General features: G+C 43.3%; 2 protein-coding genes across 2 annotated transcripts; both read right to left on the bottom strand.

Moving 5' to 3' along the window:
- Nucleotides 1-1,140: 1,140 nt before the first annotated feature.
- On the bottom strand, nucleotides 1,141-4,858 carry LOC107297605 (apoptosis-associated speck-like protein containing a CARD). The gene is made up of 2 exons (XM_015826970.1): nucleotides 4,558-4,858; nucleotides 1,141-1,531 (listed from the first exon to the last, which is right to left on the bottom strand). The coding sequence occupies exons 1-2, from the start codon at nucleotides 4,832-4,834 to the stop codon at nucleotides 1,251-1,253; spliced, it is 558 nt and encodes a 185-aa protein (XP_015682456.1). The 5' UTR covers nucleotides 4,835-4,858; the 3' UTR covers nucleotides 1,141-1,250.
- Nucleotides 4,859-14,537: 9,679 nt separating this feature from the next.
- On the bottom strand, nucleotides 14,538-18,045 carry LOC107297452 (apoptosis-associated speck-like protein containing a CARD). The gene is made up of 3 exons (XM_015826819.2): nucleotides 17,769-18,045; nucleotides 15,494-15,553; nucleotides 14,538-14,809 (listed from the first exon to the last, which is right to left on the bottom strand). Exons 1-3 carry the CDS (start codon nucleotides 18,043-18,045, stop codon nucleotides 14,538-14,540), a joined length of 609 nt encoding a protein of 202 aa, XP_015682305.1.
- Nucleotides 18,046-22,189: the final 4,144 nt, after the last annotated feature.

Below are 22,189 nucleotides of genomic sequence, written 5' to 3'. Positions count from 1 at the left end.
GTGGGATTTGCTCTCATTTTATATTCTAGTGCAGGGGTGTCAAACTGCAGGCCTGCGGCCGGTTGCCTCATGCGGAGGCCAAGCCCACCCCAGCTCCAGCAATGCGAAAAAAGTCGCGATATGTTGCGACATGTCACGTGACGCAGCAAGTTTGACACCCGTGTTCTAGTGCAGGGCTTTTCAACCAGTGGTATGGGTACCACCTGTGGTACATTGGCACCTGGCAGGTGGTTTGCGACCATCCTAGAAAAGTGGTAGCGGGGGAGGGGAATGAGCTGAACCGGTGGCAGCAGCGCACAAGCCTGAGCGAGAGATGGCTGGAGCTGCAGGGCTGTCAGGGCTCAGCGGAAACGCCAGGATCAGTGCCGCTTTCCAGCTGATCGGCACTTCTTCAGGACTGTCAGGGCTCAGTGGAAGCGCCAAGATCAGCGTCAGGGTCCAGTTGGAGCTCGGCGCTGATCCTGGTGCTTCTGCTGAGCCCTGAAGAAGCACCAATCAGCTGGAAAGCAGCACTGATCCTGGCGCTTCCGCTGAGCCCAGAAGAAGAGCTGATCAGCTGGAATGTTGCAGCATCTCCAGGGTCTTGGGATTTACATTCAGATGCCTGGCAACTGATTCATATTTATGACGGTCACAGTGTCCCAGGGTCATGTGAAGTGACCAAAACCTGCTGCAACCACCCAGCAGACGGGGGGAATAAAAACCAAACACCCCCCACCCCACCCCCGCTGCCAATCCTCAACAGAAATGCTCACAACAATGAAAATCTCGGACTGGAGGAAGAGCGCCGCCGGGTGGGCCGGCGTCTTGCTCGGCTGTGGCTTGGGGGGCACTTTTTTCAGGGCCATTGTAACTTTGAACAGTCACTAAGCGAACTGTTGTAAGTCGAGGACTACCTGTACTTTATCACTTTTTTCCTTTTTTTTTTTTTTTGTNTGGGGGGGGGGGAGTCTTGGAGGTTTTTTGGTTGGGCTGTTTACTGTTAGCTTGTTTGGCAGTTCCTTGATTAGGATATTGTTTACTTCTTGATTGTTAATCCAATGTTAATCTTGATGTTAATCTATGCTCATCTAGATGTTGATTGCTGGTAGGGAGCTGTCTTGGTCTTTTTGTTCCTTTTTTGGGCTCTTTGATTATCTCTTTTGCACTGTATGTAGATGTTATTTGCGTCTGGGTGTCCATTAATGGCCAATTCGTCAGAATGCCAGGCTTCCGGGAAAATGGTTTAATTTTCCATCTTCCTTGTTGCTTCATCTCCCTTCTAGGTCTTTGATGAGAAATGGATTTATGGCCTTCAGTGCATTGTACATTTGATCTTTGCACAGGCGGCTCCAGCCAGGAACTAACTTATAGAGCTCTCGCATTTTTGCCGGATTAGTTTCCCGCGAGCAGATTCTTTGATATTGTTCTTCGCTTAGGATGGAACCATGCAATTTATCCAACATTTGTTCCACTGTGGTAGTTCGCTGAATCAGCTGCTCCCTGAACCGGTCGATGAAATGCTGGTGAGAAGAACTAAACGGCTGATTCCCTGTCAAGAAACGACAAGAAGACAAGAACTCTGTACATGCTCACAGGATAGTCTTAAACGAGCTGCGAACTCATTCCCTTTGCCTCAAAACCGGTGTTTCCCATCCTAAGCAGCTTTTAGAGGAGTGATTATCCACTCCCAGAATTCTTGGCGATGGCCGCTCTGGCTATGGCAGTGGTGGCGAACCTATGGCACGGGTGCCAGAGGCGGCACTCAGAGCCCTCTCTATTGGCACACGCGCCGTCGCCCTAGTCCTAGGCCTTCAGCTGGGTTTTATAAAACCTTTTTGCTTTAGGCCTCCACCGCCATGTGCAAAAAAAAAAAAGGTTCAATCAATCAATTTCAACTTCTGGCGGGAAAAAAAAAGATTTTGCAAAGTTGGAATTGATTGAACTTTTTAGTCCCACCCAGTCTGCCATTACCACAGCCACGCCCACCCAATGGGCCACACCCAGCCAATGGGCCACACCCACCCAGCACCCGACGATGCATAAGTGGGTTTTGCGTTGCAGTTTGGGCACTCGGTCTCTAAAAGGTTTGCCATCACTGGGCTATGGCATTTGGGATGTTGAACTCCCCACATCTGGAATGTGTTACACAGAATGAGAAACACTTCTCGCGGCCTTGGGAACGGGAAGAGCAAGTTAATGGTTTCTAACAGCATTTTCAGTCCTTCCCAAATAGTAGAATTCTAATATTCTAACATAAAACAAGCAAAGGAAGTGTTTTAGAGGAAGTGGTAGATAGAATTCAATGGGATGGGAAACAGGGTGTGCAAAAACAGCATCCTTGTTTATGTTGGCTAACTGCTTGAGTTTGACTTCGTTCCTGTGGAGACACATCTGAATTGCCCTGCCTTGGCCAACTTATGTTGAAAGGGAGAGAAACTTCTCATTTTTAAAAATCATACATGAAACTTCTTAAAGTTTCTAGGAAATCAAATTACATTTCACATTTCTGTTGTATCATGAATGAGTGATAGCAAGCACAGAAAGTATGTATGTAATTTTTCATAGGGACTATTCTGTTCAGGTAGTGCATAGACTATACAAGACTTAACGTGGGTGCCATTCCAATATGTTTTTCAAGACTGCATTTTTCAAAGATTGTTCCCTTGTTTATTTTGGTTCTATTGCAGTCCAATTGTTAGAAAGAGCAGAACTGCACTACAATTGTCAGAAAAGGAAAAGAATGCTTAAAAAATGTTTTAAAACCCCAAATATCACAGCCAGAGTGGCCATTGTCAAGAATTCTGGGAGCTCTTTCTAAGGCAATTTTGTTCACAAATTTTACCCGGCAAGCTTTCCAGAAGAATAGATTAAAATAAAAAGCCAGATAAAGTTCCATACTTCATAAATGGAAAGGAAATTAAGTAACAAGTGAAAGTAAAAAGGTGAGACTTTTATAAGAAGTTTAAAAAATGTCTTTCAATATGTTAGGGAACGGTTGAGTAATACTGAATAAGTTAGTGACGAATGTCTGTACTGTGTAAGAACTGCAGAAGATAGCAAGGGTCATAAACATCCAAGGAAGAATATTATAAAAGATATGAGAATGAGAAAGGGGGGTCATGAAACTTTAAGAAATGCAAGTGGAAGCCATGATGGTTTTAAAGGTATTTTAGGAAAAAGATGCACACCTTGCTGTTTCTTTTTTCAATTCAATTTATTGAATACCTATAATTTTAACGTTTCCTATAGAAATTGAAGGAAGACAGCAGGATTTTTTTTTAACTTAGGCACCAAAGGAAAAGTATGGCTGATAAATTAGTAGGTTTTCTTGTTTCATTTTTGAATAAGCTTTGCCAGAAAAAATTTCAAAAGGTGATTTTGGAAGATCTGGAGATTCAGTTTGCAACAAACATGGCCACATGATAAGATCCTGCAAATCATTTCTCTACTACCAACCCGAACAGATGCCCACCTTCTTGATCTGGATCAAGTGAGGGGCTTTGACAGGCCCCAAATTTGCCCCCACACAACATGGACTTTGTAATACTCGCAATATGGTTTTTGTAGTACTGTTACACTGGCCAACTAACATGGGTTTTCTTGTATTTTAAATCTGCCCTTTTCAAAATGTATAGCAAATGATTTCCCATAAACTTTAACCTTGAAGAAAAAACTCCTTTTTAGAAACCAGGAGTGGCAAGGCACCAGTCAGTACTTTGTAGATAACAGTTTCATGTTCAGCTGTTCTCAAGCCTCCATGAACAAAAGTGAGTACAGGTAATTCTCGACTTACGACCACAACTGAGCCCCAAATTTCTGTCGTTAAGTGAGATTTGTTAATTGAGTTTTGTCCCTTTCTACGACCTTTCTTGCTGCAGTTAAGTGAATCACTGCAGTGGATAAGTTAGCGACCTGGTTGTTAAGTGAATCTGGCTTCCCCACTGACTTTGCTTGTTAGAAAGTCGCAAAAGGGGATCACGTGACCCTGGGACACAGCAACGGTCGTAAGTATGAACCAGTTGCCACGCATCTGAATTTTGATCACATGATCAGGGGGATGCTGCAAAGGTCATAACTGTGAAAAACTAAGTCACACTTTTCAGTGTCATAACTTTGAATGGTCACTAAATGAACTATTGTAAGTCGAGGACTACCTGAACTGAGCTCAATGGTGGGAAATGTTGAGAATGATCTTATCTATATCCATTCTTTGCAAATGTTTCTTCTGCTGTTATCCAGAGCAAAATGCTCTTTTCAATCTTAGTTGCCCACCTATTATTGGATGTTTTCATTCTTATGATACAACTAGACAGATGACTTTTCCCTACCCAATCAAAACCTTTTAATGTACTTTTTTTATTATGCAAACTATAAAAAGGGACGGTGTGATTTCTCCCCTTTGTGTTCTCTCTCTCTCTAACAATCAATCAGAGAATCCTTTTTAGTTGAAACGTTTCAAATAAATTGTAATTTAAAAGATCTCCCTTGTCTCGGTAATAAATTGGGGTCTAACATACCGAGGTCCTCATCTCCTGAAGCCGGATTTGGCTACCACCCTCCTCACCCTCCCCTTACCAATTCCAAAAAGAGCCACGAGTTTTTCGGCTTGCGGTCTGCAGTTGGAGCGTCTCAGCACCTCGGCTGCCACCTCCGGGGCGTAATCCTCGGTGTAAAAGCCGAGTAAGAGGTCGCTCAGATCCAACGCGTCCGCCTTCTGCAGCCGTCCTCGGGGGATATTGTCGTAGCCCGGTTTGACCGGGAATTCGTGCAGGTTGGCTTTGAATTTTTGGAGCTCGCCCTCCGTCAGATCCTCCAGCGTCTCTTCCAGGCATTCCCGGATGGATTTGGGCATATTCGCGCCCCGCCCGTCGGGATCAGCCCCAAACCACCAGTCGGTTTTGGAGGGAGGAAAATTAGAAATGGGAGGGAAAAAAAAATCGTTTCGGTTTCTCTCCTTTCAGCGGGTTTTCCTGATCCGGTCTCCGGAAAAGGGAGGACCCATCGCTGCCCTGGAAATGCAGATTTACCAGCCTCTTTCCAACGTTTTGCTCCCCTTTGTTGAGGAAAAGAATTAAGCCTCAGGCCCACACCCGGAGGTGCCGCCATAACTGAGCCCCGTTTCACCCAAAAGAACTTAAGAAAAATCTATTCATAAAGGAGAATATTTGTAGCCCAGGGTTGACATGTGGGGTCCTTGGTGCTCTCTGAGCTTGCAGACGTTTCATTACTACTACTACTACTACTACTACTACTACTACTACTACTAATAATAATAATAATAATAATAATAATAATAATAATAATATAATAATGTAACTTACTGTGCTCTTTTCATATAAGCAATCACCTATACCTAAAGCACGAAGCCCTTATTTTTCATATATATATATATATATATATAAAGCATCTGATCAAGCAATTAACTACAAAATAATGATTACAAAATAACAAAACAATGATTACATGATAACACTATAAGTATCAATATAAAAGGGTTACTATATGTAAAATAAATGCTAATGTCAAACTTAAACATACTAAAATCATAAGCACAATAAAATCCCTTCAATAATAATAATAATAATAATAATAATAATAATAATAATAATAATAATAATAATAATAATAATAATAATAATAATAATAATAATAAAGTTGGAAGGGACCTTGGAGGTCATCGAGTCCAACCCCCTGCCCAGGCAGGAACCCTACACCATTTCAGACAAATGGCTGTCCAGTCTCTTCTTAAAAACTTCCAGTGTCGGAACATTCACCACTTCTGGAGGCAGGTAACATCATCAGGGCTAGTCTGTAATCATGAGCCCTGTTGGTTTTTTTGCCCACTTTCTTGGGCTATTTTCCATCCAGCTGTGCAGTTGATTGGAGGTTTGTACCTGACACTGGTAGTAGGTAGGGCGTGCTGTCTTTTAGGCATTTGTGCAGGAAGAAAAATTCTTCTTTGGTGGAAGTGTGCCTGCAGGCAATTTTTTCCCCATTTGCATGCCGTCTGAAGCGTTTGACGGCCAGATATGGGACCAATGAAGGAAAATGTTTATAGCTCAGGGTTGAAATGAGGAGTCCCTTGGTGCTCTCTGAGCTGGCTTGTTTTCTTGCAGACGTTTCATTTCCCTAGCTAGCACTGGTGATGTTACCTAGTTAGGGTAAATGAAACGTCTGCAAGAAAACAACCAAGCTCAGAGAGCACCAAGGAGCCCTCCACATTTAAGAAAATGTCCCTGTGTTGACATTTGTATCCCACCTATTTATACCAGGTAGTCCTCGACTTACAACACTTAGGGACCATTCAAAGTTACAACAGCAATGAAAAAAGTGACTTGTGACCACTTTCCACACTTACAACCATGATAGCACTCCCACCCCCCCCCCACCCACCCACCCCGGTCATGTAAGGTCGTAAAATGGGTCAGGTTCACTTAAGAAATGTTTCACTTAGCAACAGAAATATGTTGTGGGCTCTGTTGTGGTCATAAGTCGAGGAATACCCGTACAGAACCGAATAAGCAAGCGTATCAACGTTGGGGTATGTAACACGCTTTTCCAAGGCCGGTCCTTTGGCTACGGTTGCTTCAAAAGGGACCTTCAAGATGCAGCAATGGAAGCTCACAGGTGGTTCCTCCTGTCAGACAATACACCTACCTTGATGTAAAGACTAACAGGTAGTCCTCGACTTACGACCACAATTGAGCTCAAAATTTCTGTGGTTAAGCAAGACAGTCATTAAGCGAGTTTTGCCCCATTTACGACTTTTCTTGCCACAGTTGTTAAACGGATCATTACATTGTGAAGTTAGTCACACAGTCTTGAAGTAAATCTGGCTTCCCCATTGACTTTGCTTGTCAGAAGGTCGCAAAAGGCAATCGCCTGATCCTGGGCAACCGCCATAAATACGTTCCAGTTGCCAATCATCTGAATTTCGGTCATGTGACCATGGGGATGCTGCAATGGACATCACTGTGAAAAGTGATCACAAGTCACTTTTTTCAGTGCCGTTGTAACTTTGAGCAGTCACTAAATGAATGATTGTAAGTCAAGAACTACCTGTAGTAAGATGTTGGTCCAGGCCTGGAGAGATCTGGGGATGAGGCTTGAGGCAGCTTATAGTTGTCCTTTAGCTTCTCCAATTTTAAACTTGTGTTATCTTCTCCTACCAAAGTTTTGCCACATGCATGATTTGGTCAGCTTCACTGCCCTGTTGGTTGCTGACATTGTCAGACGTTAGGATTTCCCTAGCTTGCTTTTACTACAGACCATAATTTGGATTTTGACTGCAGCTGGGAACAGGATGGCTGTCATTGAGTGATCACAATGGTTGATGTCACACGATTGCATCACTTAGTGAGGGCAATCCTTGGTGCCATCGTGACCCCAGGATCGTGCAAGTCATTAAGTGGGAAATGGTGGGGGTCCCAGGCAAGAAGTTAGGGGTTCCACGTGTGGGTCAAGGGGGCCAGGAGAGTCCTTGGGAGAGCTAGAGGAGGCTGTGCAGAGGTCAGAGGGGCTAGTGGGGGGTCAGAGGAGGGTCAGCAGAAGTGCATGTTGGTTCAGAGCAGTGGTTCTCAACCTTTTTAATGCCGCGACCCCAACCAGTCGTAAGTCGAGGACTAAACCGGTCGTAAGTCGAAGACTAAACTGGTCGTAAGTCAAGGACTACCCAACCGGTCGTAAGTCGAGGACTTTCCCTGCCCAGGAGCGCCACGCATGCGTGGTTCCGCCCCCTGCGCTGGCCGAGGCGTAGCTGGCAAGCGGCAGAGACGGAGCAGGCCGACCACCAGCTGGCCCAGCCCAAGGGAGGTAAGGCACCTGCTGGAAAAGGGGAAAAAAATGGCGGACAAAAAAAATGGCGGACAAAAAAAATGGCGGACAGCCTTGCTTGGTGACCCCCATGAAATGGTCGATCGACCCCAAATGGGGTCCCGACCCACAGGTTGAGAACCACTGGTCCAGAGGGCTGTGGGAGTCTTTGGAAACGCCTACAGCAGGGGTAGGCAACCTTGGCTCTTTTATGACTCGTGGACTTCAACTTGCATTGCTGGCTCAGGAATTCTGGGAGTTGAAGTCCACGAGTCATAAAAGAGCCAAGGTTGCCTACCCCTGGCCTATAGGAAAGAAAGTGGGAGGAGCAACTTAAACTTGTGACTTTCCTTGCTGATTTCCCAGTTGACTTTGCTTGTGGGAAGCTGGCAGGGAAGGTCGCAAATGGTGATCCCAGGATCGTAACTCGCTGTGACATCATAATTGCAAGCTGGGCACCCAGACATCTGGATTGGGATCATGTGACCACAGGTATGATGGGATGGCCAGAGCTTCAAGGACCAGATGTATGTCCATTTTTAACTTTGAATGGTTGATGAACAAAGGGTGTAAGATGAGGACTGCCTGTACTTCAGCTGGTGTAAATAGGTTTACACCAACACTATTCATGATATCTTTCCCTTTTTATTCTTGCAAACTTATTTCCACCATCTCCGTTGGTTTCTTCATATTCTGCCTTTTGTTCTCTAACTTTTTCATCTCTTTCTTTTTGAGGATCTCAACAGTTCAGTTTAGCTGTTCTATCCATTTATTCTTCCTTTACATATTTGTTTTGTGATTCAATCTCTCTGTATAACCAAACCACCTGAAGAGACAACTTTCATACTGGTCACGGACTTCTATATCCACACCATATTCATTCAGCGTTCACTAATTCTCGATCACTTGTTTAATACACACGTCTTTGGCTTTCTATTCTTGCTGAATTTAACTTTTTTCATTTCTCCTGGCATGTCCAGCTGTCATTTCCATGTAACCAAGTAGGTAAAAGGATCCTCTTATTCAATCTTTTAGTATTTGCCTCCTAAGTGGAACTGGAGTTTAAAACTAATAGGAAGTTAAGACTGCAACAAAACTGTTTACAGGTAGTCCTCGAATTAAGACCGTCATTGAGCCTGGCAATTAAGGCAGAGAGTCACGATGGTAGTAAAGTAGGTCACCACATGACCAGACCCAATTTTATGACTTTTTAAAATGGTGGTCATTAAGTGAGCCCATTGTTTGCTATGGGCCGGTTTTTGCTGGAAACCCAAAGTAAATACGTTTCCTACAAACCTCCATCACCACCCCCACCCCCACCATCCTCATCATTATTCCAGTCTTTGTCTATCCACTGTGGGATGAAGGCCTCTTCCGCATGTTTCCAACTAATACGGTCCTAAGCTTTCTTTTGCTAATTGGGCCCGCAATACTTGCTGATCTCATTGATCCATCTGGTTTTAGGTCTCTTTTGTGGATGCTTTTTATCGAGTGGGATCCATTCTGTGACTGCCATAAGTTCTTCTTGCTATGGGACCAGCCCATTTCCATTGCAATTCTTTTACTCCTTTGATGATACCGTGTACTTTTGTTCCCTAATCCATGTGCAGGTTTTTCTATCTTGTCTTGTAATGCTGAGTGTGTATCGTTCCATGGGTTTTTTGTGCCACTCGTAGCTTTTGTTATCGATTGTGTGGTTAGTGTCCATGTTTCACCGGCATGTTAGAGCAGGTGGCACACACTGATCGAAAACTTTTCAAGCACAGGGGAGAGGGTGTTCTTGAAAATTATGTTTAGCTTGCCGAGTGCCTGCCAATTTGCCGTTCAGTTTCCTTTATTGCAGGGGTGTCAAACTTACCTCACGTGACGTGTCGCAACATATCACAACTTTTTCCCCATTGCCGGCAATGGAGTGGGCGCAGTTTCGGCATGACGCATCCGGCCTGCGGGCTGACAGTTTGACACCCCTGCTTTATTGTATCACCTTCCGTTGAGATCCATTGGCCAAGGTATATGTAGTGGTCTATTGAGGAAAGCTATGGCAAATCTAGACAGCATACTAAAAAGCAGAGACATCACCCTGCCAACAAAAGTGCGTATAGTCAAGGCCATGGTTTTCCCAGTTGCAATGTATGGATGTGAAAGTTGGACCATAAGAAAGACTGAGCACCAAAGAATTGAGGCCTTTGAACTATGGTGCTGGAGAAAACTCCTGCGAGTCCCTTGGACTGCAAGGCGATCAAACCGGTCAGTCCTAGAGGAGATCAACCCCTGACTGCTCTTTAGAAGGCCAGATCCTGAAGTTGAAACTCAAGTCCTTTGGCCACCTAATGAGAAGGAAGGACTCACTGGAGAAGGGCCTAATGCTGGGAAAGATTGAGGGCAACAGAAGAAGGGGACGACAGAGAATGAGGTGGCTGGATGGAGTCACTGAAGCAGTAGGCGTGAGCTTAAATGGACTCCAGAAGATGGTAGAGGACAGGAAGGCCTGGAGGAACGTTGTCCATGGGGTCGCGATGGGTCGGACATGACTTTGCAATTAACAACAACAACAACTACTACATCTAGTTCTTCTCCAGATACCATTTTTCTTTCTTTCTTTGGTGAATGTATTAAATATAACCTGGCTCTTTTTCAGGTTTATGCAAAACCATCATACGTTGCAGTAAATGCAGGCCGGGTGCCAAGTGACCAAAACAGTCACATGACCACAAGGGGTGGGTGGGTTGATGTCAGAACTTGAAACTGGGTCATGACTAGCTTTTGAGGGTTCCGTTGTAACTTCAAACAATTCCTAAGAGACTGGTCATAAATCAAGGGCTACCTGTATTACCATCATAAGTTTGTTCTATCTAAATAAACATTTACACAATAAATTTCAGATGAGGTTAATTTTTCATTTGTTGCCGCTTCTGTGAAAACACAACCCCTTCTGTAACTGATTGCTTTAAATATTGGCATTGTACTTTGCTTAGACCTTTTTTTTGTCTTGTATTGCTCATCTTGCTACAACTTTCACTTATATATCTGTGTATATACATAACATTTTTACAGTAGTGCTAAATATTAATCTCTCCTTGTTTTGTAAATAATGCCAGAGCAGGCAGATGATTATTATGTAATTTTCCTACTAAAAAAAACCTTTTTGAGATTTATCAGGTCACTAAATCTTGTTATCTAGCCTCAAGAATGCAGCAGATGACAGAGGCATCTTGAAGATTGTCTCCCATATCAGTTAATTATCTCTTTGTCTTGCTGGCCTTTGGCTATAGTAACATTTTGATTATATGCCAACTTACTCCATCCCATTGTTTATCTGTGCGTGTATTACAAAACTGTAAATCAAAACACAACATATATTAACTGAAACATTCCACAATGCATACAAGTTCCTTTGCTTGCAACCCTGTTTTAATCTCATTGTTTTTTGAAATAACAAAGCAGCATGTGATTAGAAGATGCTTTATTTTGTCATGATACAATTATGCGTGAATTGGGATTTTTGACAAGATTGTCTGATAAAAGGCAACAATGGGAATGTTCAGAGAGAGATCAGGATCAAAGAAAGTCCATCTGCTACTCCATTGAGGCTCACAGCCATTTGGTTATGCTTTCCTCTAGGTTGGCTATTTGAGACAAGCTGGGTTTTTTTCCCCCCATCCCTCCTGACATATAAGAACTAGTATCTTTAGGAATTGGTATTTCAGTTTGCTTGTTCCCCTTTTTCTGTCCATTCTTCTTTCCCCCTCTGTTAGAATTGCACTGGGACTATCTTGATTTTAAAAATACTAGACATTTTATAAAGAATAGAATAGAATAAAGATGGAATAGAATAGAATAGAGATGGAATAGAATAGAATAGAATAGAATAGGAATAGGAATAGAATAGAAAGGAATAGGAATAGAACAGAATAGAGATTAGATTAGATTAGCATAGAATAGAATAGAAATAGGAATAGAACAGAACAGAACACAGATTAGATTAGATTAGATTAGATTGGAATGGAATAGAATAGAATTCTTTATTGGCCAAGTGTGATTGGACACACAAGGAATTTGTCTCTGGTGCATAAGTTCTCAATCAGACAAAAAAAGTGATAGGTCATAGATCATAAATCATAGTTACATATGATACTCATACCATATCAGGAATAACATGGACCACTATTTCTATTGTGTGTAAGCCACCTAGAGTCACTGTGAGCAAGTAGGCAGGTATATGTAAAGCTTTGTGAAGAAATATATGGGATAAGGCTGAGTGCTATTGCTATATAAATTTTCTAAATAAAAAAAATAAAAGGCTACCTTTGGGGACTGCCAGTTCAGTAAAAGGAATGTTTGGAATCTAGCTATTTCATGAGTTTTTGTCAGCCCTGCTAGGTAGACCGTAGCAAGAAATCAACTCCACAGGAAGGCTAAAATTATTTTGAGGTTGACTATAATAATAAAAATCTTGCAAGTCTGATTAGGCTAAACTGTACCTCCTCCTTCTTAGATCCAAAGATGCTTTTTCCAAAAGGCAACTGGCCTTTCTTATTTTTTGTTTCCTTTGAAAACGTTTTGCTTTTCATCCAAGAAGCTTCTTCAGTTCACGTGTCTTGAATGAGAAGTGACACGTTTTCCAAGAAAAAAAACAAACAAAGGCCAGTTGCTTTTTTTGGGAAATAGCACCTTTGGGACAACTGTGACCGTAAGGATCTCCATAGACACCTCCTCCTTAGAGTTCAGTGTATTAAGAAGGCGTCTCTCCGAGATATTTCTGAATGTTATCTGGATGTTCTGGACTTCATAACACTTCAGCCACTTTTGACTAGGCCAGGGGTAGGCAATGGCTTCTGCATATCTCTATCAAAATCATCTTGTTTGCTCTCTATAGCAGTGTTTCTCAACCTCAGCAATGAGGCGTGGACTTCATCTGCCTAATGGGTGGGGAACTCTAGGAGTTGAAGTCCACACAAGTTTCCGAGATTGAGACACAACTGTTCTACCACTTCCCTATCTCTGGTCTCGCGGTGGAGGCTAGAACCAATCATTTGAAGGAAGAGACAGGTGGCTTGGTGGGCCCAGGTGTGTGTGGGGGATTACAGTCCATAACATCTAGGCAACACTTGTTATTGTTGCATAAGTGCTTAAATTTCTTTGGATAAAGAGCAGTTTGATTTGGAATGCAATCGAAAATTACGTGCAGGCAAGAGGAAAGTGAATGTGAAGAGGGGGGTCAAGTTATTTTCCAAATCACCAGGAGGCAAGACAAGAAACAACGGATGGAAACTAATCAAGAAGAGAAGCAACCTAGAACTAAGAAATTTCCTAACAGTGAGAACAATTAACCAGTGGAACGGCTTGCCTTCAGAAGTTGTGGGTGCTCCATCACTGGAGATTTTTAAAAAAGAGTTAGACAGCCATTTCTCTGGAATGGTATATGCTTGAGCAGGGGGTTGGACTAGAAGACCTCCAAGGTCCCTTCAAACTCTGTTATTACATAGTGGAAAGGCTCCCCAGAAAGAAATGTGGAAATCTCAATTAAATAACTGCAGTGATTCACTTAACTCTGGCAAAAAGGTCACAAAATGGGGCAAAAATCGCTTAACAACTGCCTTGCTTAGCAACAGAAATTTTGGGCTCAGTTGTGGTTGTAAGTTGAGGACTACCCGTACTATGTCAACTCAAGAAAACAGAACAATTCAATAACCAGGTCAGCTGTAAATACAGCTTCTGGGTTCAAAGATACTCCAGGTAAGTCCTCAACTTACAAAAGTTGGTTTAGTGACCGTTCAAAGTTACAATGAAACTGGAAAAAGTGACATGACCATTTTTTCACACTTATGACCACTGCAGCATCCCTATAGTCGTGTGATTTACATCCGGATGCATGACAGTCGCAGGGTCCTGTGGTCATGTGATCCCGTTTTGCAACCCAAAGTTAATGGGGAAGCCAAATTCACTTAACAACCGTGATACTAACTTAACAAGCGCAGTAATTCAGTTAAGAAATGTGGCAAGAAAAGCCATAAAATGGGGCAAAAACAAATTTCTCACTTAGCAACATAAATCTTGGCCTCAGTTTTCCCGTGTAAGATTGAGAGTATCTTGGCGACGTTTCGATGAGGTCCCACTCATCATCTTCAGGTTGGGGTCTTCGTCTTCGTGCTTGTGCGAGCAAAGTGTGATCGGAGCTGCCGTCTCTCTATAAATATTGGTGTGTGTGTGTGGAGTGCTGGCTTAGTTGCTGTAGGTGGGTTGGTTGGCTGTGTTAGAGTCATTGTTTGCGGATTGTTCAGCTGTTTCATAACATCCTGAGTAGTTGAGGTGCTGGCTGTGTGCCCATTAGTGAGATCTACACTAGATCTCAGGATGTAATCACACAACCCATTACCCAGGTTGTTATAACACAAAAGACTAATGGGCACACAGCCAGCACTTCAACTACTCAGGATGTTACGAAACAGCTGAACAATCCGCAAACAATGACTCCAACACAGCCAACCAACCCACCTACAGCCAACACTCCACACCCCCCCACCAATATTTATAGAGAGACGGCAGCTCCGATCACACTTTGCTCGCACAAGTATGAAGCCGAAGACCCCAGCCTGAAGATGACGAGTGGGACCTCGTCGAAATGTCACCAAGATACTCTCAATCTTACACGGGAAAAGACCCGAATACGCCAAGACCTGCATATATATATACCTCTGTGGGATTCCTAGGACGTGCGTAACTGGGTATGTCTCACTTCTGCCTCACTGCCTTTCAAGGTCTTCAATGAGATACTTTCTTTTGTTCTTCAGAACCTCATAGAGCAAATCCTTGCCATGGCGATCCCAGCCAGGCATCAGACTGAAGAGCTCCCTCATTTTAGCCTGGTCTGTTCCCTTTATCATGATTCCTTGATATTGCTCATTAGTCAGGAGGACTCCGTACAGCTGGTCCAGAATTTCTTCCACTGTGGTTGTTCTCTGAATCAGGGCGTCCCAATGGCGTTCAATAAAATGCATTCCTGGGGCCTGAACCTCTGTTAAAAAAAAATATTTTCACAATTCAAGGCACAGCTTGACAATCAGGAGAATATTTGTTAAACAATGAACGCGTGCTACATTAGGAGCCAACTGTCTTCTCGGTCTCCAGAGGAGATTATTCAAAGGCTCGTATAAATGACAAGGTTACAACCGTTTAATTTTTCAAACAAAAACAATTTTTTATTTAATTGTGGGGTCCTATGAATACTACTTTGGGGAACAACAAATATCTTGCTTGTACTAGACTCAGTGTTGTCAAGCTTGTATCGTTCTATACAAACAACTTTGGAAAAATAAATCCAAGGTACAAAGTGAAGGCTAACAGGTGAAATGAGGCTTTATAAAATAATACGACCAACACAATCAGCACCTTTCACATCAGGCTTTTAATTCAACAACGGGAAGAGACGGACTTCCCAAAACTGGCTCCTGAAGAGAAAAAGGGACTTCCCAAAACTGGCTCCTGAAGAGAAAAAGGGTGCCCATCTTTCTTTGCATGTTTTATATATATGCAAATATGTTGCCTTTACCAAGGTTTTAATATAGTCTCCCTACTACTCCTTCGAGTTTTAGAGAGAAATCAGATATTGTTGTGAAACTGAAATTCGCTTAAATTTGTACTAAGCAAACAGTCGCGCAGGCTGATTCCTGTCTACTGATGGGGAAGTTAAGGGACTCACCAGCTCGTCTTGAGTGGGTGCTGAGCTGGGGCACAGGTTCCTGAGCAGAATTGCAGGCATCTGGAAGGGGGAAAAAAAAGGTTACTGTGCAAAACCAGCAATAAATGGACAACGCACAAAACATTTGTCTGATATTCTCTGAGAAACCGCGTGTGCATAGATCAGCTCGAGAAGCTGGAAAAATGGTAGCAAGTGAACTTCCCAAGGAAGCTGGATCTATACAGCATAATCAGCTTGATGGACCCTATTGGGTTTCAGTTTGGGATTATACCTGAGGCTCTGGTACACATTTTGATTGAGTTCTTATTCTCCACCTAGATATGAAGCTGTGCTGGCAGCGTTAGACTGGATTGCATTTAGGAAGATTCTCTTTATGTGAAGACTATGCTGTACTCTCTGGTTTTTGGAGGACCTCCAGAAGATGATGCTTAGAATGCTGCTGGAGGAAAACAAGGAGTGAAACTGACCAGAAACAGACAAGAGTCTTTATTATTGTGGTGATAAGAGCAGCAAAATATGCTTCATTTCTCTGCTCTTATTGTGTCCTCTGACTGTTGGCCAGCTCTGTTCAGGGCAACCTGATTAGGGTGTCTGCATGGTGCATGGAGACAACCAGCTACAGCCCTACCTGGATAAGAATAAACTTGCTATGATAAATCATGTCCTGATCATTTATGCTTGGTTCTGTCCCTGAAGGTGACTTGTAACTTCAGTTAACACCATTTCTGCAACAGAAACAGAGACTAGATTTGGATGAAATGAGTGCATCACATCAGTTCATCATCATTCCCTCTTCGTTCGTTTGTTTTCAGACACAAAGTATAAAACCCTTCGTGGCTTGAGATTGCTGTATCTAAAGAAAATCCATCTTCATTTCTGCTCTTACTTCTGTCCTAACCAAATACAATAGTTTGATCATATCAAAATATTGCAGGCCTAATTAGCACTTTTCAACCCTCTGGGCACCCCACCCTGCCAAAGAACACCCAAAGCGGTCTTTATCGCCTTTACAGTATCGGAGAAAGACATTTTTCTTCCAGGCCTCCTAATACAGTAACAAGTTAGTGGATGCCCTGATCTTTCTAACTTTTTAGTGCTGCTTTTATTTTCTGTTACCGGGTTATACTTTATTGCATTATACTTATTATATATGGTGTTTTAATGTCTCATATCTTTTATAAAAAATATAAAATGTTAGCAATGCTTTCATTGCTTGGATTTTATGGCTGTACAGGTACACACATACATACACATATAAAATACCGGCACAGTCATAAAATCTAAACAATGGAAGTATATCAGAAAGGAGATATATATATATATATCTTCAAATCAATAAACTGTGAGCACCAGGAGTATAATAAACTAAACAAGTTTAATAACACAAATACACACCAAGCTTTCGTTGGAATATATATAATAAAAAACCAATAAAACCGAGCACCAAGAGGAATATAACAAAATTTAAAATTTTAATGGGCCAAGCTTTCGTCAGAATCCTCTGACATCATCAGGGCCTTAAAACAGCAGTCTGGAAGAAGCCTTTATATAGCCAATATAAAAGCCAATATATAGAAGCCAATATATATTTTGTTATATTCCTCTTGGTGCTCGGTTTTATTGGTTTTTTATTATGACTATACCCAAGAGTCGGATTTTTAGTGTGTATATATATATGTATGTATGTATGTATGTATGTATGTATGTATGTATGTATGCATGCATGCATGCATGCATGCATATATATATATATATATATATATATATATATATATATATATATATATATATATATATATATGTATATGTATATGTATATATATATATACATACATACATACACACACACTAAAAATGTATATACATACATACATACATATATATATAATTGCGCTTGCTGGGTAGCATGCACTGAATAACTGGTAAGCAAACATGTGTAAAACTGGGTTTGGTTTCCACGGAAATGATAAAATATATTTTATATATAAAATATGAGAAAGGCGGGGTGGTGGTGGACCTATTTCATAACCAACGTTTGGAAAGAGAAAGCAAAATCCTAGCAAAGAATTTCTCTGTGGAAACTGAAACCTTTCCCCCCCCCCCGCCCATAGCTCAACCTCCCCCGCAACTATACGGTTCTCCGGCTGCACTCAACTCCCCCAAGGAGCTACGGGGCTGGGAACTACGGCCCAACCCATCTGGGGCTTGCTAGGTTAGAGAAAAGCCCGGGTCAACCCCGATCCGGTTTTCCTTCCGCGCCCATCCCCTGCGTTACCTCTCCCGGTGTCCCTGAGAAGCTTCTCGGCTTGAGGCTTGCAGTCGCTGTCCGACAGCACCGCGGCCGCCACCTCCACGGCGTAGTCCTCGCAGTAGTAACTGACCAGCAAGTCGCTGAGCTTGAGCGCGTCCGCCTTCTGCAGCGGCCCCCGGGGGATGTTGCTGAAGCCCGGCTTGACCTGGTACTCGTTGAGGTTCAACCTGAAGTTTCGGAGCTGGTAGTCTTCCAAGTTCTCCAGGGCTTTTGCCAGGCAGCTGCGGACGCTCCCGGCCATCGCGCCTCTTCCCCGAAAAGGCGGGAACTCGGGAAGAAAAAGAACAAGGAAGGCGCGGAAAAAGGCTGGCAAAGTGGGAGGGCTCGATCAACGTTACTTTCGGTTTTTATTTTTTTGGCCTCTTGCTTCCCGTTCCGGGCTTGGTCTCTTGCTGCAGAGACCTCTGGAGATTTCCGGAGGACGGTCTGGGAGGGTTTGAGGATTCAGACGTGCAGTTTGGGCAACGCGTGAATTCTTCAGGGACTGAGAAGAGGCAGTGAGAGTGTAATTAACGCTGGTAGCCTGCTTGGCATCGCACTGCGTCTTCAGAGGCGTGGAGCTATAACAGAGCTTAATGCAAATTGGGTCCGTCTACAAATCAATTCGGTTTATGGAGCTTCTCAAGTCATCCAGGTCACGGTTGTCCCAAAGGTGCTTTTTTTCCACGAAGCAACTGGACTTTCTTGGGGTTTTTTTTTTGCAGACGTTTCGCTTCTCATGCGAGAAGCTAGAATAGAAATAGAAATAGAAATAGAAATAATAGAAATAGAAATAGAAATAATAGAAATAGAAATAGAAATAATAGAAATCGAAATAGAAATAATAGAAATAATAGAAATAATAGAAATAGAAATAGAAATAATAGAAATAGAAATAGAAATAATAGAAATAGAATAGAATTAAAAATAGAGCTGAAAGGGACCTTGGAGGTGGTCTAGTCCAGGGCTTTTCAACCTTTTCACCCATTGTACCACTTTTAGGATATGGCAGTATCCGAGTAGCACCAGTCGCCTAGCAAGATGTCAAAAACCTGTTGACCCCCTCCAAAAGGAAAAAAATGATAAAGTACAGGTAGTCCTCGACTTACAACAGTTCGCTTAGTGACTGTTCGAAGTTACAATAGCACTGAAAAAAGTGCCCCCCAAGCCACAGCCGAGCAAGACACCTGTCTGCCGGCCCGGCGGCGCTCTTCCTCCTGTCCGAGGTTTTCATTGTTGTGAGCATTTCTGTTGAGGATTGGCAGGGGGGTGGGGTGGGAGTGTTTGGTTTTTATTCCCCCCCGTCTGCTGGGTGATTGCAGCAGGTTTTGGTCGCTTCACATGACCCTGGGACACTGTGACCATCATAAATATGAATCAGTTGCCAAGCAACTGAATGTAAATCACAAGACCCTGGAGATGCTGCAACATTCCAGCTGATCGGCGCTTCTGGGCTCAGATGGAGGCTGGCACTGATCCTGGCGCTTCCGCTGAGCCCTGACAGCCCTGCAGCTCCAGCTGTCTCTCACTCAGGCTTGTGTGGTGTTGCCACCAGTTCAGCTCATTCCCCTCCCCCGCTACCACTTTTCTAGGATGGTCGCGTACCACCTACCAGGTGCCAATGTACCACAGGTGGTACCCATACCACTGGTTGAAAAGCCCTGGTCTAGTCTAGCCCTCTGCTCAAGCAGGATAATCTATTCTATCAGACAGGTGGCTGTCCAGTCTCTTCTTAAAAACCTCCAATGATGGAGCGCCCAGAATTTCTGAAGACAGCTGTTCCACTGGTTGATTGTCCTCACCGTCAGGAAGTTTCTCCTTAATTCCAGATTGCTTCTCTTTTTGGTCAGTTTCCAACCACTGTTTCTTGTCCTGTCCTCTGTTGCTTTGATGAACAACCTGGCCCCCTCTGCCTTGTGGCAGCCCCTCAAATACTGGAATACTGCTATTATGTAACCCCTATTTCTTATTTTCTTTAGACTGGCCCAGTGGTGGCGAACCTATGGCACACGTGCCAGAGGCGGCACTCGGAGCCCTCTCTGTTGGCACGCGCGCGGTCGCCCCATTCCTGCCTCCCCTCGTGCCCCCTCCTCACCAGCAGCCCCCCCCCAGAGGAGAGTCGCCCCTGGGCATGGCCCGCGCAGAGCAGCGCAGCCAAGGACATGGCAGCCAGGCAGCAGGGACAAGACTCCACCCTCATGCCCCGTCACGTGCAAATCATGCTGTGGGGTGTGGGCAGAGGACGTGGCCGCCATGGTGCTGCAGGGCTGCCTGGGCGATCTGCTGAGGAGGGCCATGGAGGCGGTAGGTGGCCTTGCAGGTGGGCGGGGCAGGGATGGAATGGGGGGGCGGGGCGGGGCGGAGCGGGGAAGGCGGAGCAGGGGTGGGGCAGTTTTTGGGCACTCGGTCTCTAAAAGGTTTGCCATCACTGGACTAGCCAAACCCAAATCCTGCAGGCATTCTTCATATGTTTTAGTCTCCAGGCCTTTGATCATTTTAGTTGCTCTTCTTTGAACTTTTTCCAAGGTCTCCACATCTTTTTTGTAGTATGGTGACCAAAACTGGTTGCAGTATTCCAGGTGTGGTCTCACTAGGGTTTTATAAAGCGGTACTAATACTTTGTGTGATCTTGATTCTATGCCTCTCTTTATACAATCCAGGATTATATTAGCTTTTTTTGGCTGCTGCTGCACACTGCTGGCTCATAGTCAAGTGATCGTCCACTAGGACTCCAAGGTCCCTCTCACAGTTACTGTTTTTGAGCCAGGTCTCGCCTAATCTGAAGTTATTCTCCTATGTTGCACCAAGCGTTTGAGTCCAGTTGCCTCGTGAAAAAAGCACCGTTGGGATAACTTCAGTTTGTTTGTTTCAGCCGAATCCAACATTGTGTTCATTTTATCACGCCCAATTAAGCCAATCATCATGCTGAAAGAGAAAACTGGGGTTTAATGCTTTATTTCTGGTACTCTGGCATCACATTGCATCTTCAGATGTGTGGAGCTAAAAGAGAGTAATGCAAATTGAGTATATCTATATTTTTCCTATCCTGCTCTATGGAGTAGAGAGTTGGTCTCTGACAGAAGGCCACCTGAAGAGACTAGAAGCATTTGAAATGTGGATTTACAGGCGGCTGTTACGTATAAGCTGGGTTGACAAGATCAGAAATGAGGAGGTGATAAGCCGCCTGGGAAAGCTAAGGGAAATCATCAAAACAATTAAAAAATGAAAATTAGAATATTTCGGACATGTGATGCGACACCCAGAAAAATATGGCATACTCCATTTAATCCTCCAGGGAAAGATTGAAGGCAAACGAGGTCCAGGCAGAAGAAGAACATTGTGGCTTCAAAATCTAAGGGACTGGTTTGGACAAAACTCAGCAGCACTTTTTCGTGCGGCTGCTGATAACAACAGGATCGCCAACATGATCGCCAACGTCTGATAACAGATATGGCACAAGAAGAAGAAGATGATAAACACTAATAAATAAATTCAGTTTATTTATTAGCCCAGTCCAATACTGCGTTTGTTTTATCCGGTACAATTTGAGTCAATAATCACGCCGAGAGAGAAAAGTGGGGTTTAGTGTTTTATTTCTGCGCAGAGGTAAAATGGATGCTTGGGACCCAAGTCCAAATGAAGCATGATTGCTGACATTCAACAAATTTTTTTTATACCATAAAATCACATATAAAGAATTTCCGGATATTTCATCGCTTGTTCCTGGTTTATTGAAAACATGCATGACTCACATCCCATAATAAGTAAGGGAAAGTTCACTTGATAAGCTCTCGAGCTCTGGGTGGTTTCTGTAACCTGCTAATGATAAAACTTTTTACCTCTGGACCTTTGCCCAAACTTGGCCATGGTTTAAGCAAAATATCACGTCACATTTCCTTGTTCCAGCAATGGTCCCACTTGCATAATACTGTCAGCACGCAGGTAGTCCTTGATTTATGACCACTATTGACCGCAAAATCTCCGTTGCTAAGCAAGGCAGTTGTTAAGTGAATTTTACAACCTTGCTTGCCACAATTGTTAAGTGAAGTGCTGCTGCTGTGAACATAGTTGTTAAGTTGAATCTGGCTTCCCCATTGAATTTGCTTGTCAGTAAGTTGCAAAAAGGGATCACATGACCCCGGGACGCTGCAACTGTCATAAATACATGCCAGTTGCCAAGCTTCTGAATTTTGATCATGTGACCCCAGGGATGTGTTGTAAGTGTGAAAAACAGCCATGAGTCATTTTTTCCCCAGTGCCATTGAAACTTTGAACAGCTGCTAAACAAATGTTTACAAGTTGAGGACTATCTGTAGCTACACTCTAGAATGGGTCAGCTAGAGGAATTCTGGGAGTTGAAGTCCATGAGTCATAAAAGGGCCGAGTTTGAAGACCCCTGAGCCAGA

The sequence above is a fragment of the Protobothrops mucrosquamatus genome, unplaced genomic scaffold (genome assembly GCF_001527695.2).
Source record: "Protobothrops mucrosquamatus isolate PMUCROS unplaced genomic scaffold, P.Mucros_1.0 scaffold_212, whole genome shotgun sequence".
NCBI classification, from domain to species: domain Eukaryota; kingdom Metazoa; phylum Chordata; class Lepidosauria; order Squamata; family Viperidae; genus Protobothrops; species Protobothrops mucrosquamatus.
Note: the sequence above shows the minus strand (reverse complement) of the source record. Positions and strands in the feature narration are given on the sequence as shown.

Excerpts from the sequence above, each read along its gene's own strand:
- LOC107297605 (XM_015826970.1), bottom strand. The coding sequence starts at position 4,834 with ATGCCCAAATCCATCCGGGAATGCCTGGAAGAGACGCTGGAGGATCTG. Across the intron at positions 1,532-4,557 it reads CGTGGCTCTTTTTGGAATTG|GGAATCAGCCGTTTAGTTCT; the intron begins GTAAGGGGAGGG and ends GTTTCTTGACAG.
- LOC107297452 (XM_015826819.2), bottom strand. The coding sequence starts at position 18,045 with ATGGCCGGGAGCGTCCGCAGCTGCCTGGCAAAAGCCCTGGAGAACTTG. Across the intron at positions 15,554-17,768 it reads TCTCAGGGACACCGGGAGAG|ATGCCTGCAATTCTGCTCAG; the intron begins GTAACGCAGGGG and ends TCCCCCTTCCAG. Across the intron at positions 14,810-15,493 it reads CACCCACTCAAGACGAGCTG|AGGTTCAGGCCCCAGGAATG; the intron begins GTGAGTCCCTTA and ends TTTTTTTAACAG.